At 33.2% G+C, this 14483-nt stretch overlaps 1 protein-coding gene across 2 annotated transcripts in view; it reads right to left on the bottom strand.

Moving 5' to 3' along the window:
* cplane1 (ciliogenesis and planar polarity effector 1) overlaps window positions 1-14483 on the bottom strand; it is a 62204-nt gene that overhangs the window by 6543 nt on the left and 41178 nt on the right. For both annotated transcript variants that reach the window (XM_051120491.1, XM_051120490.1), the window contains exons 35-47: window positions 13834-14000; window positions 13646-13730; window positions 13459-13507; window positions 8241-8375; window positions 8085-8156; window positions 7684-7808; window positions 7402-7603; window positions 5589-5809; window positions 5435-5525; window positions 5224-5352; window positions 1940-1975; window positions 1818-1851; window positions 1606-1737 (exon numbers count right to left, since the gene is read on the bottom strand). In XM_051120491.1, coding sequence (XP_050976448.1) covers window positions 1606-1737; window positions 1818-1851; window positions 1940-1975; window positions 5224-5352; window positions 5435-5525; window positions 5589-5809; window positions 7402-7603; window positions 7684-7808; window positions 8085-8156; window positions 8241-8375; window positions 13459-13507; window positions 13646-13730; window positions 13834-14000 — 1478 coding nt within the window. The remainder of the gene's footprint in view (window positions 1-1605; window positions 1738-1817; window positions 1852-1939; window positions 1976-5223; window positions 5353-5434; window positions 5526-5588; window positions 5810-7401; window positions 7604-7683; window positions 7809-8084; window positions 8157-8240; window positions 8376-13458; window positions 13508-13645; window positions 13731-13833; window positions 14001-14483) is intronic.

Genomic DNA, 14483 nt, shown 5'->3' on the forward strand with positions numbered 1-14483 from the left:
CATCAGTCAGACTCTTTTATCCAAACAGGTTAAGTACAGCTGACTAAAATTATTAAAATCATTTTCATTCATTGAAATAAAACATCAAAAATGTATTCTTTCTCATTTTATTAATATTTTGAGTTAATTTTTATTTTTTTCATTTTCTTCAATTTTAGTTAACATTTTATTAATTTCTTGTGTGTTTTTGAATGTCTATACAGGTTTTATTCAGTTTTTTTTGATTGATTTAATAATAAAATGTTGAAAAAGAAAATGGAAACAAAAATAATATACAAAAATATACAAAAAATATTAATAATTTTTTTTTTAAATAATTACAAATTTTCTACATTTTATTTTAGTGACAACATAAAATAACAATACTAAAACTAAAATAACAATAAATTATTACAGTATATTATATTAATTTTTTGAGTTTTTATTTTTCCATTTTTTAGTTAACATTTTATTAAATTTGTTGTGCTTTTCTAAAGTCTATACAGTTGTTATTAATTTTTATTTCATTTTTATTTTTCATTATTTTAGTACTTCAACTAAACAAAAATAACTCAAATTAAAATTAAAAAATGAAACAAATTTATGAAACAATCATAGTAAAAGTAAAAGGAACACAACAAATTATTAAATGCCAACTAAAATACAAAAATAAGCAGGGGAAACATAAAAACTCATTTAAAATATTAATAAAATGGCAATTAACTAAAATAAAACAACTTTCGTATATTTTATTTTATTTTAGTTGGTGGCAATATTTCTCATTTTTGTTACTAAAATAACTACAACTAAAAATTAAACAAAAATAAAAACCACAGATATATTTAAAATAATAAATAAATCTAATAAATTATTGAATTATTATATGCTAATTATTTCAATATACGTTATTAATATTTTTAGTTAGTTCTTATTTGTCCATTTTCCATTTTCTTTAACGTTTTATTAATTTGCTGTTTTTTAACGTCTATATAGGTTTTATTTATTTTATTTTTAGTTTAAGTTATTGTAGTATTTCAACTAAACAAAAATAACTACAATTAAAAATGAAACCAAAATTCATAAAAATGTATAGGCATAAACACACACACACACACACACCAACAACAAATTAATAAACGTTAATTAAAATTAAAAAGAAAATTGAAACTGGAAACAAAAACTCATTCAAAATAATAAACTAAAAACTAAAATAAAATTATTTTACATTTTGTAAATGTTATTTTATTTAGTGGCAGCATTTCTCTTTTTTTATTATGAATATAGCTAAAACTAAAAAACAAACAATAATTTATTAAAAAAAAAAAAAAAAAAAAAAAAAAAACAACATTTAGACATATTTAAAACACACAACAAAGAATTAATAAAAGGCTACCTAAAATTAAAAAAGGAAAAAAAAACAAAAAACAAAATGAAAATATTAATTAAAAACTATAATAGTAACATCTGAGCAAAAACTGCTCATGAAAAACTCAACTATGACTGTTTTTGATACAAGAAACTTTGACTAACAGCATAACTCCAGGAGAAAAATACATGCTATAAATACTACAAAAGCGTATTAGGTCCCTGTAAGCATTGTAGTGAGCTCATTTCTGCCAAGTTCACCTGCTCAGATGAAGCGTTCCTGATCGGGACAGATCCAGCGCTGATCGGGACAAAGCGCCGTCCCTGATTAACTCGCACAAAATGTCCTTGACGTCACTGAGGCCGCTCACACCGAGCGTCTCCTCCGCCGGCCTGACGAGAGAGAAACAGGATGAAGTCAGAAACACAAATTCAGGGAAATCACAGCAAAGAGTCAGAGACTTCAGACTCACCTCTCAGGATTCTCAAGCAAAGACTCTGTCAAATCTGCAGGAGACGAACCAGAGACAAACATGGCCATGACTTTAACTGTAGGGGTGTGTGTGTGTGTGTGTGTGTAATGCAGGTCACTCACCAAGATCGGTATCTCGCTCCTGCTGCTCCGGTTTCACTGAAAACAAGCAGATCATGTTAAAGTGAGGACCTGAGGAACCTACAAGACATCTGTAAGACTCAACAGCTCAACCAGTGTAATTATGATTGTCTGACACTGGAGTAAAACACAAAGTCACTCAGTGAACATACAGTTCAATTCAAATTTATTCATAAAGCACTTTAAAAACTACACATATATGCTGAATGATTACAGTTAAATGAATGTACTACATTTTGGTTGGATGTTTTTTCATTTTATGGTACTAAATTACATTTACGGACTACATTACCAGTCAAACGTTTTTGAGCAGTAAGATATTTAATGTTTTTTAAATAATTCTTCATCTGATCACCAAGTCTGCATTTATTTGATCCAAAGTACAGCAAAAACAGTAAAATACTGAAATATTTTTACTGTTTAAAATAACTGTTTTCTATTTGAATATATTTTAAAATGTAATTTATTCCTGTGATTTCAAAGCTGAATTTTTAGTATCATTACTCCAGTCTTCAGTAGGCATGGGTAACGAAACCCGGTATTAAATCGGCCCCGGTGCTAAATTATGAAAGCCTGCAGTATCGATAAGCTCTGACGTTAAACGGTTCTGGAGAGTTTAAGAGAATGCACATACGTTTATTATTGCTATATGTACATTATGTTGCCAATTCTATCTCTCCAGAGTTTCCAGCTGTTTTATATGCAGTAATATTATGACATTTGTCTATGATGCATTTTTGCTATTCGCAATTCAGAAGAGAGATCACGGTCACACAGAGGACCTACAGAGCATGCAATATGAAAGCCCTGTTAAACTGTAATGACAGAGGACAGAACTAAACAATCAAACGTCTGCTTACACTTTAGGCCTGTGGATGTGATATTAAAGGAGAAGTCCACTTCCAGAGCAACAATTCACAAATAATTTACTCACCCCCTTGTCATCCAAGATGTTCATGTCTTTGTCTTCGGTCGTAAAGAAATTATGGTTTTTGAGGAAAACATTTCAGGTGCCCCAATTTTGAACTTCCAAAATGTAGTTTAAATGCAGCTTCAAAGGCTCTAAATGATCCCAGACGAGGAAGAAGGGTCTTATCTAGCGAAACGATCGGTCATTTTTTCAGAAAATAAAAATGTGTATACTTTTTAAGCACAAACGCTCGTGTAGCACAGGCTCTGGGATGCGTGTTCTTGAACGTTTGGTTCATTCTGAACGAATCTTTAATGTGACTCGGGAAGAATGAGTCGTCTTGGGGAGTGATTCGTTCAGTCGTGCATGCACAACATCCTATTAGGTTCTGTACTGGAATTAGTTCACCTGTTTCGAGTCTTTGAGTTTTTCGTGTGGTTCGTTCATCTTATGGGGCTGTCATGTGATGAACGAACGATTCAAACCCGGAAACTTGTCAGATAAGAGGTGAGGTGAGCTAATCATAGACTAAAGACCCAGGTAAACAATGAATTCATCTTTTCTGTTTCTTATAGCATTATAGTTTTGTCTTGTTTGTAGTGTGATCAGCGTTTGTGTAAGCAGTAGATGTCTTAGGGAAGTAACACCTAACATTTTAATTATATTTTGCTAAAATGAACGAAATGACCCTGAAAAAAGATTTGTTCATTTTGCTGAACGAGAATCAAAGGTCCGAGTCGGTAAAATGATCTGAACTTCCCATCACTACTACGAATCACATGTAAGTTCATCGTCTGTGTACTGAGTATGAAGAAAAACTCCATCTTATTTTCTCCTACAACTTCAGAATCATCCAACATCGTTGTACCGTTTTGTTTGTAAACAGCGTTTGACTTGCTTGCACTTTCTTAGTTTTTGCGCGTTCGCTTTGTAAACACTGGGTCTGTAGTTCCGCGTGATCTTTTGATGTGATTCAATCGTACGTGAACGCGCATCCCAGAGCCTGTGCTACACGAGCTTTTGTGCTTAAAAAGTATACACATTTTTATTTTCTGAAAAAATTGACCGATCGTTTCACTAGATAAGACCCTTCTTTCTCGTCTGGGATCGTTTAGAGCCTTTGAAGCTGCATTTAACCTACATTTTGGAAGTTCAAAATCGGGCACCAAAGTCCATTGTATGGAGAAAAATGTTTTTCTCAAAAACCATAATTTCTTCACGACTGAAGACAGAAAGACATGAACATCTTAGATGACAAGCGGGTGAGCAAATTATTTGTAAATTGTTGTTTTGAAAGTGGACTTTAACCAAGCTCTTAATTTGTTTCATTTATATATAGCCTATATAAACCTAAAACAAGAAGTACAGATAAGAATACAGTTAAAGTACCTCTGGTTCTGTTCTGGAATTAGTTCACCTGTTTCGAGTCTTCAGGTTTTTCGAGTCGTTCGTTCATTTTATAAGGCTGTCACATGATGCTGATTTTGGTAAAATGAACGAAATGACTCGAAAAAAAAGATTCATTCATTTTGCTGAACGAGACTCAAAGATCAGAGTCGCTAAAATGATCCAAACTTCCCATCATTACTACGAATCACATCTAAGTTCATCGTCTGTGTACTCTGGCTAAAAAAGTTAGAGTATGTCGAAAAACTCCATCTTATTTTCTCCTACAACTTCAGACACGTTGTACCTTTTTGTTTGTAAACAGCGTTTGACTTACTTGCACTTTCTTAGTCTTTGCACGTTCGCTTTGTAAACACTGGGTCTGTAGTTCTGCCTACATTCGGCGTGACCTTTCGACATGATTCAATAGTAAGTGAATGTGCATACCAGAACCTGTCCTACACAAGCTTCTGTGGTTAAAAAGTATACACATTTTTATTTTCCGAAAAAAATGACAGATCGTTTCGCTAGATAAGACCCTTCTTCCTCAGCTGGGATCATTTAGAGCCTTTTAGAGCCTTTTTGCACTTAAACTACATTTTGGAAGTTCAAAATCGGTGCACCAATGAAGTCCATTATATGTGCTTCCAATTCAATGGCAACACTGCCATTCAAAAGTTTGAGAGATTTTTAATGCTTTTTAAATATTTTTCTAATGCTTATTAATGCTGCATTTATTTTATTAAAAATACAGAAAAAACAGCTAAATTGTGTAATATTATTACAATTTAAAACAGCTGTTTTCTATGTGAATATATGTTAAAATGTAATTTATTGCTGTGATCAAAGCTGAATTTTCAGCATCATTACTCCAGTCTTCATAATCCTTCAGAAACCATTCAATATGCTGATTTGCTGCTCAAGAAACATTTTTATTATTATGTTTCTGTGAGGACAGATAATAATGTACCTGTCGCTGGAAAGCGCTCACGATGGACTGAACTTCGTGTCACTATAGAAGACGACAAAACCTCCTCGTCTTCTCTCTCCGGTTCGGCCGTCACTCCAACCGGATGTGGTGAGGGACAGTAACTCCTCACTGTTCACACATTCAGCAGAATCGTTCAACAGCCTTGTTCATTCCACTTTATTTCTCTATAAAGATGCTGAAGTCATCTCACCTTCTTGAATCACTCTGAGAGAGCTGGACTGAGGTTTCTTCTCCGCGCTGGCCGTCTTTGGGGGACTCAGCGTCTCAATAGTGTTCACCAGCTGAAAGAGAGCACAGTCAGAGAATTTCCCATCATGCAGCTCATTAGCAGCTTCATGTCTTACCAGTCTGGTGTTGGCGAATTCTCGGTCCATGTGATCGGCGATGCTCTGCAGTCTGAGCAGCTGAGCGTCCATCTCCGACAGCCGCGCCGAGATCTGACTCCTGGACATCAACATCCGCTCCAGACTGCGAGGAGGAGACGTCCTAATGCCCGTCAGTACGCTCAGAGTCACAGGGTCTCCACCGAGAACAGGTTCAGGAGACACGCACACTACTGAGGGACCTGCAGGAAGACAAGACCAATGTGTGGAGATAAGGACCTAGATTTAGGATGGTCTGACTGGCAGGTTGTTTTAAATACTAACAATAGAGTAGTATTCAGAGTAGAGTCACACGTTTTTTGTTTTCAAATATTTTATAGTTATTACTACATCATTATTATAGTATATTTTACATAGCTATTGCTAATTTAATTTTAAGCAATTTTGTGCATGTAAAACATTTATAATATTCCTTTCTTTTGCCTATTTAAACAATTTATCAATAGATAACTTTTTTTTTTATATATTTTATAGATATTATTGATTTTATAGTTTATTATTATAGCTCATATTACGTAGTTATTGCTCTTTTTTAAGCAATTTTGTGCATGTCTCATTTGCTACAACAAAACTGTCACATAATATATTGATTATATCAACAATCTAGATATCAGCCATTATTTATTAAAAAAACATTATAAATTAATAATACAGTAATTAAAGAAAAATTTTATAAATATTTTAGTTTTTATTTTTTGGATGAAAAGCTAATAATTAACAAAATCAAAAGTATAAAATTACCATAAACAGTTTTAAAATCAAAACAATTATTATTTATTTAAAAAAAAATGTTACTAATAATTAAATAAATCACAAAATCTTTGCTAATAATAGTCATTCATTTTAACATTTTAAAATCATAACATTTATTTTATTTCACATAACGAAAAGTGGTGCTGTTTTATGGCTTTTGTTTTAGTTTTAATTTTAGATCTATTTATTTATTTATTTTTCCTTATGCATTATGCAAAATACATTTTTTACACAAAATATAATTTTTGTGTAATTTTTTTTCTTTAGAGACCAGAAGAGACCATATATTTTGTTTACACCATAAATAATTTTAAAAATCATATCCGTTAACTAACAAAATTGATTAAAAGCTAATAATTAAATAAATGATAAAAATGGAAAATTACCATAAAGAGTTTTAAAATCAAAACAATTATTATTTATTTAAGAACATTATCTTTGCTAATAAGAGTCATTCATTTACCATTTTAAAGTATAAGATTTATTAGAAAAGTAGTGGTTTTTATGGTTTTTGTTTTTGTTTTAATGAATGAATTAATTTATTTCTTTATTTATTTTTCCTCTGGTAAATGATGCAAAATATTTTTTTTTTAATTGTCTGTCGTTAATTTTTTTCTTTAGAGTCCAGGAGAGACCATTTATTTTGTTTATGCCATTTAAATAAAAAAAAAAAACCTGTTAACAGAACAATTTTAATCATAACATAAATAAAAAAAGAAAACTTGATGAAAAGCTAATAATCAAATAAATCACAAAAATGTAAAATTAACATAAATACTTTTAAAATCAAAACAATTTTTATGAAACACTTACTAAAAGAGTATTTGTTTACCTGCATGTCATGTGACCATTAACCCACATCAAAGAACCATCAACATGCAATGTGCTGTTAAATTATTGAAATGTTAACTTCTTAATACTTTAGGTCAAATGGGTTTGGATAAGAAAACTGTTTAAGAATCCCTGCACTTAAAGACGGTTTTATTAGCACTTCTCTAGTTCATGTAAAATATCAGTGTACCTGGAATCTCTCCAGCGGGACTGTCAGTGAAGTACTCAGTGTTGTTGGGGGCGGAGATTAAATCAGGATTGTGGGCGGGGTTTACAACAGATGCTGCTAGTAGGTGGAGCTTAGCAGATGAGGGCGGCGACGGAGGCAGATTCTGAAGCAGAAGGTGGTCTGTCAGATCGATCACGTTGATGAACCGCCGGCCCTCTGGATTCTACAATCACAGAGAGATGATACAAATTACTAAAGCATTATTAGATTAGATTCTGTTCTTTTATTTCAGCGTTTCCTTACAGGATCCGCATTCGACTCTACAGGGCTTCTGCTCTCCAGATCTGTTGAGTTTTCTTTAGAGTAGCGAAGATTCAAGAACACGTCTGGAGGAACTACAGGTGCAACATCTATTAGTCCTCCTCCAGCTGTGGAGAAACACATCAGACGGCCAACATCACAGACAATGAGCAATCATGTAAAATTACAATGTATGCAAAAAATAAAATCTAATGCAACGTACATTTAAACAATTTTTCAATTGAGAAAAAAAATACTGTTACGGAAAGTTTATTTACTAGCCTAAAGCAATTTGCTTAATTTGCTTTTAATTTGGTGCACCTCGAGTTCTCATTCTGAAATCTGATTTTTACAAAATCTAGACTACCCAGGAGCTCAAGACCAGATTCATCTCATGAACTTACGAGCAGACGGCATGCTGGGAGATGAAGGAAGCTGTACAAAAACAGCTTTATCTGTGATGGAGCGAGACGGTTCTGAGTAAACAAATGCAGAAATCACATTAGTGAAGTTAAAGCGTGTGATTTCAGGTACTGGGATTTCACGATGAGACCACATACCCGCTTCAGTGTTTGTACAGGCGTCCTGGCTTTCAGGAGGTCTCTTCTGCGTGGAAGCGAACGCATGGAGCTCAGCCGAGGTGACGTAAGCCTTATCCAACAACCGCTGTCCCGACAACTCCGAGTCAAATGAGCCTGAGCAAAAAGACATTTACATTTCATCTAATGTACATCTGAGGAAAATAAGAAAGAGTTTGTGAAGAAGTGTTGGCATTGTTAAAGTGCTCCTATTATGTCTTTTCAAATATGAGCTTTCATGTAGCTGTATGTGAACATAAACTATCTGCAAAATTTTGAAGCCGACAGTGCAGGATAAATAAAGTTATAAAAAATGAGTCGGCGCACAATCGCCTGAACGAGTCGTCAGGAATTCAAATCTTATTCTGTTACGGCTACACGTCACGAAGTAACACGTTTACATAATGTCCGCCTACGTTGTACGTCACAAACAACTTGCCCGCCCACAAACACAGTCAAATTTCCATGTGGTTTACGTCATGTCAAGAAGATACTGTATCCTACGCTGTGAGAATAAAATTGTTTTATGTTCACTTCCAAAAGATGAATCTACAAAGACTGTATTTTCTAGCGATCGTTCAAAATACGTAGTTGTGTATGTTATGTTGTGTAACAACCCTGCACATGTCTTGCTAACCGACTAACTCACGCTTCTGTAGTTCTGTTGTTCAGCTGTGGGCCCACTGTAGTCTAAAAATTTGTGACTGATGTCTGTCTGTCTCATTAGTTGGAGTAATGATAAAGGATGGCGCACGAAACGGCTTTCACAATGCTCAAAGTACAGTGCCAATATTTATCAAACAAATCCAGCATTTTGCAAATAAACACAATCTGCTTTGCAAAGAAAAGCTCGACTTTCAGATAAGCGCAAAGTGATTTGCAAATACAAAACTATGTGGGAGAAAATGCAGAGATACGGACAAATATATGTATTGTGTGTTACAACTGTGAGACTCTTTTGCGTTTTTATGAGGAAACTTGGCTTGATTTTCTCACAAATACAATTTTTTTTCTTCCAAAAACAGCAGATGGCACTGTTAGTCGATTTATGTTAGTCTCCAGAGACCCGAAACACCCGTTTACCTTTTCAGGGAATACAGCAGACCAACATGAGTGGGGAACAGGTGAGTTTCTGTCTTACTGTATCTATAATTAAGCATTTAGATGTTTTCATAAAACAACCCTATACTACAATGTCAGTGAAATTCACAATAAGTGCTGTAAAGTTGTTAACATGATTGATTAGTACAAAAATCAGTAGAGACATTCCCTATAAAAGTCTTTCTATTCTCCGTACTTCTCATCCTCTGTTGGATCGTGGGATATAGAATATGTTGATACAATTGTTCAACATTCAAAACAACGCAGGGGTATAATAACAATATATCATGAATTGGTTTATTTAAAAGTAGACATTTCAAGCACCGTTTATTTTCTTTATTTTACAAAAGCACATTGTTTTGTTGTTATTATGACTACATACAAATGAAAGTAGACCATTTGCAGTTTCTAACAATGCCGTGATCGTATCTGTATTTTTAGTTCTTCTGTGGTCATCAAGAAAGTGTGACAAAATGCGCTGGCGTGGTCTTCAAACCCCGGTTTTCAACTTAAAGTATTATATCAGCGTGAACTTGATCCTTCTCCCCAATTCACAGGGTGACTCCAGAAGAGAAATATTCATCATTTTGCTTATCTAAAAAATACATCATTATTTTAGACACAAATGATTGCACAGTGTTACAACATTTAAAACAGATCAGATATTACCATATCTGATACTAAATTAAATCGTCTAAGCTTTCATTATTGGTACACAATATTGTCGCTCTCCATAATACATTTGCATTTTAGTATTACAATGTGTGATATGATATATTGTTATTATACCCCTGCCTTGGTTTGAATGTTGAACAATTGTATCAGCATATGCATATATTCTATATCCCATGATCCAACAGAGGGTCAGAAGAATGGATCCGTTTTTTATAGGGAAAGACTACATAGTTAAATGTCTAGCCATGTCTCTACGGATTTTTTGACCTAATCAATCATGTTAAAGGGGTCATCGGATGCTAAGTTCACTTTTACATGTTGTTTGAACATTAATGTGTGTTGTCAGTGTATGTACAAATCTACCCTATAATGATAAAAATCCATGCAGTGGTTTTTAATTAATCTGTAAAAATAATATCCCCTTTTTCAAATTGAGCCGTTCTCAGATGCCTGTTGTTGTGGTGTCACACACACAGAGGACACTCCCACAATAGTTGATTGACATGAGCGTCTTACCTCAGATCAGCTGTAACAGTCAACCTCCATTGTTTGGATGCCAGAGCAGGGATGTAAGTTAGACAAGAATATCTCCGATTGAGCGATTGAGGTGTTGTGTTGCTGGATGTAATAATGAACATAGTGCTTGTCATTTACTCCCGACATCTGAGCCGCTGAAGATGCAGTGGATTACATTTGTTTGTGAAGGGAATGCACCTCCCCATCTACATATATCTGTCTGTGTTCACACAAATCATTCGTGATCCAGCTTCACTTACAGCAGAAGTGAGTATAAGGGTTTTTTAATGAATCTTTGCGATCGCCTTTCCTAATAATGTGCTAGTTAGCAAGTTTAGTGGATAAACGTGGCTAAAGTAAACAGGCTCGTCACTCCACAGAGAGAAGAGAGGGGTGGGGCGAGCAGAGCTCATTTGCATTTAAAGCAGCCTCGACCAGAATGAGATGATTTTTGCAGAGCTCATTTTGGCAAGGTAAAAAGGGTGTTGTTTTACAAAACCATTGAGAATTTTTAACCAAAGTATATTATAGACTTTTCATTAAGACCCTAAAGAATCATATCAACTTTTGGAAAATGGGCATCCAACGACCCCTTTAACAACTTTACAGCACTTATTGCGAATTTCACTGACATTGTATTTGTATTTGTGAGAAAATCTTCCTGCACGCATTTGTGAGAAAATCAAGCCAAGTTTCCTCATGAAAAGGCAACTGAGTCTCACAGTTGTAACACACAATACAAATATTTGTCCATATTTGCATCACTCCATTTTACTCCGTAGGAAAGCGCTGCGCTATGAAACCCATTCATTTCAATTGCTTGTGCCGCACAAGGACGGCTTGTTTCTGCGTTGACCAAAGCGCACGCGCAGCAGAGCGCACCACTGGCGTGCACGGCGTGCATGCTGTGCTCAAAGTTCAAATGAGTTGAACTTTTGCCGCTGCTCTGAAGGGCTGCACTGAACCCAGTGGCCAGCGCAGCACTTTCCGCGTTCGGTGTGAAAGCCACTTAATGCATTATACAATGTTGAAGTTTACAGCATAAAGGTGTGCCCGGTTCGCTTACATAAGCAAATTGCGATCAGCCACTGTAACCGTTTCATCGTCAGACTCCGGCTCGAATTGGTGAGGTAAAAATCACTGCCATCTTATCTATGTATTGACAAGTATCCAGGGCTGTCATTGAGTTATGGCAATGGGCATATAGTTTTCCGACATACGCTGTACGCGGTAGACCAATCATAAAGGACTGCGCCATCTGACCAATCACAGCAGTGAGGGCTCACGGAAAGGAGGGGTTTAGAGAGACTGATTCTTCTAACTGCTTCGCACAAGTCATCTACGAATCATTTAGAAATGAGGTAAAATTAAATCTATTTTGGAAGAAAACTAACGAAAACTAACAAAACCTGTTTTCGGTAATTGACATACGGCTTAAAATAAAATATAAATATTAGATTCATAATAATAATTAATAATAATAATTAACATTTAAAAATACGTAACCCAAAATGTTGTCTTGACAAGTTTAATTTGATATACTAAAATTACTACAACTGAAATAAAAATATGAAAAAAAAAAATTAAGTGAATAAAAATGACAAAACATAAAATGACTAAAATGAAAATGAAATCTGAAAATATAAAAATAAAAGTAAATCTAAAATATCATAGAGTTGCACGAATAATGAGCAATTAAATATAGTATGATATACAAAGAAGATGGAGATGCAGAGTAAACAATTCACTTACTAAACACGTTCCAATGGTTTGTATAAACATTTACTAGCCATGAATATTTACTGGCCATAAAATACTATTTTGTGTAATTTCACAGAATAAAATGAATGAATGAAAAAAAAATAAAGTAATTGTTTTTGGTAACTGAAATAAAGCTTATAATATATATAAATATTATATAATATTATATATTATATAAATGTAAAAACTTAAATGTAAATTTCAAATGTTGCCGAAATTTAATAAATTTAATATGAAGTACTAAAATTACTAAAACTAAAAATGAAATAAAAACAAATTAAAGCTAAAAAGAATAAAACGACAAATAACATAAAATTACTCAAATTAATCTTAAAATGAAAAAAAATATATATAAAAAAATATAAAAATGATCATTAATTCCAATTATTCTGTATAATATAAATAAAACAGAAAGACTTATAAAACTTTACAAATATAGTATACAATAATATAGTATACAAACATTGCTGAAATAAAATAAGTTTAATTTGATGTACTAAAGTTACTAAAACTGAAATAAAACAAATGAAAACTAATTAGAAACACTTTTTTAAAAATAAGCACATAAAATTTCTAAACGTATTAATCACATTTTTGAACACTTTGGCCATCTTTATTTCTTTCATTAAACTTAAATAAATTAATTAATTTTTTAAAAATCCAATGCAACATATATAAATTTAAATATAAATTGAAACCAAAATTACTGTTATAGGAAGTTTATTTACTAGCCTAAAGCAAAATTTATTTTTATTTTATTTTTTCAAAATTGAATATAATTATTCATATAAATAAAAACATGGAAAAAACGTATAAAACTTAAACAGGACAAATTACAAACATTGCTGAAATAAAGTAAGTTTAATTTGAAGTACTAAAGTTACTAAAATGGAAATAAAAAATAAATTAAAACTAAACAGAAATTATTTTTTTAAATTTCTAAATGTAAAATTAAACTTGAAAAGATGATTCACAATATTAATAAATACTACAAAAGAATATACATAATGCTAAAAATATCACTGTCAGAGACCATCTTTATTTCTTTCATTTAACTTGCTTATGTAAAAAAGTAAATAAGTAAAATTGAAAAATTAAAGAATATATATAATGCTAAAATAGCACTGTCAGACACATATTTCCTCACCTAAAGGAAAGGTGTAACCATCATTCTGATCTGGCACGTCTTCTGCAGGCTGAACACAACAAAACAGAACAAAAACACTTACTCAAAAGACAGGATGAATGACTCTGCAATTATAATGTACGTGACTTAAAGAAACAACTTATTAAAAATATATAAATAGAGTTTCAGGATCCAGAGATGTCTGTACCTCATCTGGAGGAATGATGGAGTCCTCTGGTCTGAAAGTGACTCCAATCTTGTCCCCCTTGTCTTTCTCCTCTCTCCTCTTCCGTCTGAATGAGACAAAGCCAGAACGTTTTTAAAAAGCTCATATGTCAAATAGTTTGATAGAAAGAACTGCGTACATGTCAGGTATGTGGTTTGAAGATGCGTCACCTCTTGACAGACGGGCTGCTTGTGCTCTTGTTCTCCGGGACGGGCTCTGTCTTTAAGAGCTGTAGTTTGGTCTCAGGGCGCGTCTGCCTCGCTGCGGTCCATCTCAACAGCTCCTGCAGCGGGATGAGACGAGGTGTTCGTACAGGAGCTGCGCTGAAACGCTGAACCTGCACAACAAACACAGCATCATATGAGGCCTGGGCATTGAAAATGAATGTTGTTTTGAATGACACAAAGCATCCTGCTCTTCTGCTGAGAATCAGTAACAAAGTGTGGAAATGGTAGAAAGACTGGAAATACTCACAATACTGAATGTAACACTTACAGATGTGAATATTACAGTGAAGTGTTATAAGAAGTTATGCCTGTTATGTTGTGAAATCAACAAATAATGAGCTGCTTTTAGTCATTTTTTACACTATTACTGATATCCCTGTTTCTGTATTCTGCATTCAAGTGTTTTTGAAATGACTACAGATATATTTAATCATAAATAAAGAATGGATAAAACAGTCAGGTGAGTGAATCTTATAAAAAAAATAGTAAATGGTAATTACATTTTGTTATTTAGAGTTATATATATTAAATATATATATTTAATATAGAGTTATATATACTATATTTTTTTAAATAATTTAACAGTCTATTAT

The sequence above is a fragment of the Labeo rohita genome, chromosome 10 (assembly GCF_022985175.1).
Source record: "Labeo rohita strain BAU-BD-2019 chromosome 10, IGBB_LRoh.1.0, whole genome shotgun sequence".
Lineage (NCBI taxonomy): Eukaryota > Metazoa > Chordata > Actinopteri > Cypriniformes > Cyprinidae > Labeo > Labeo rohita.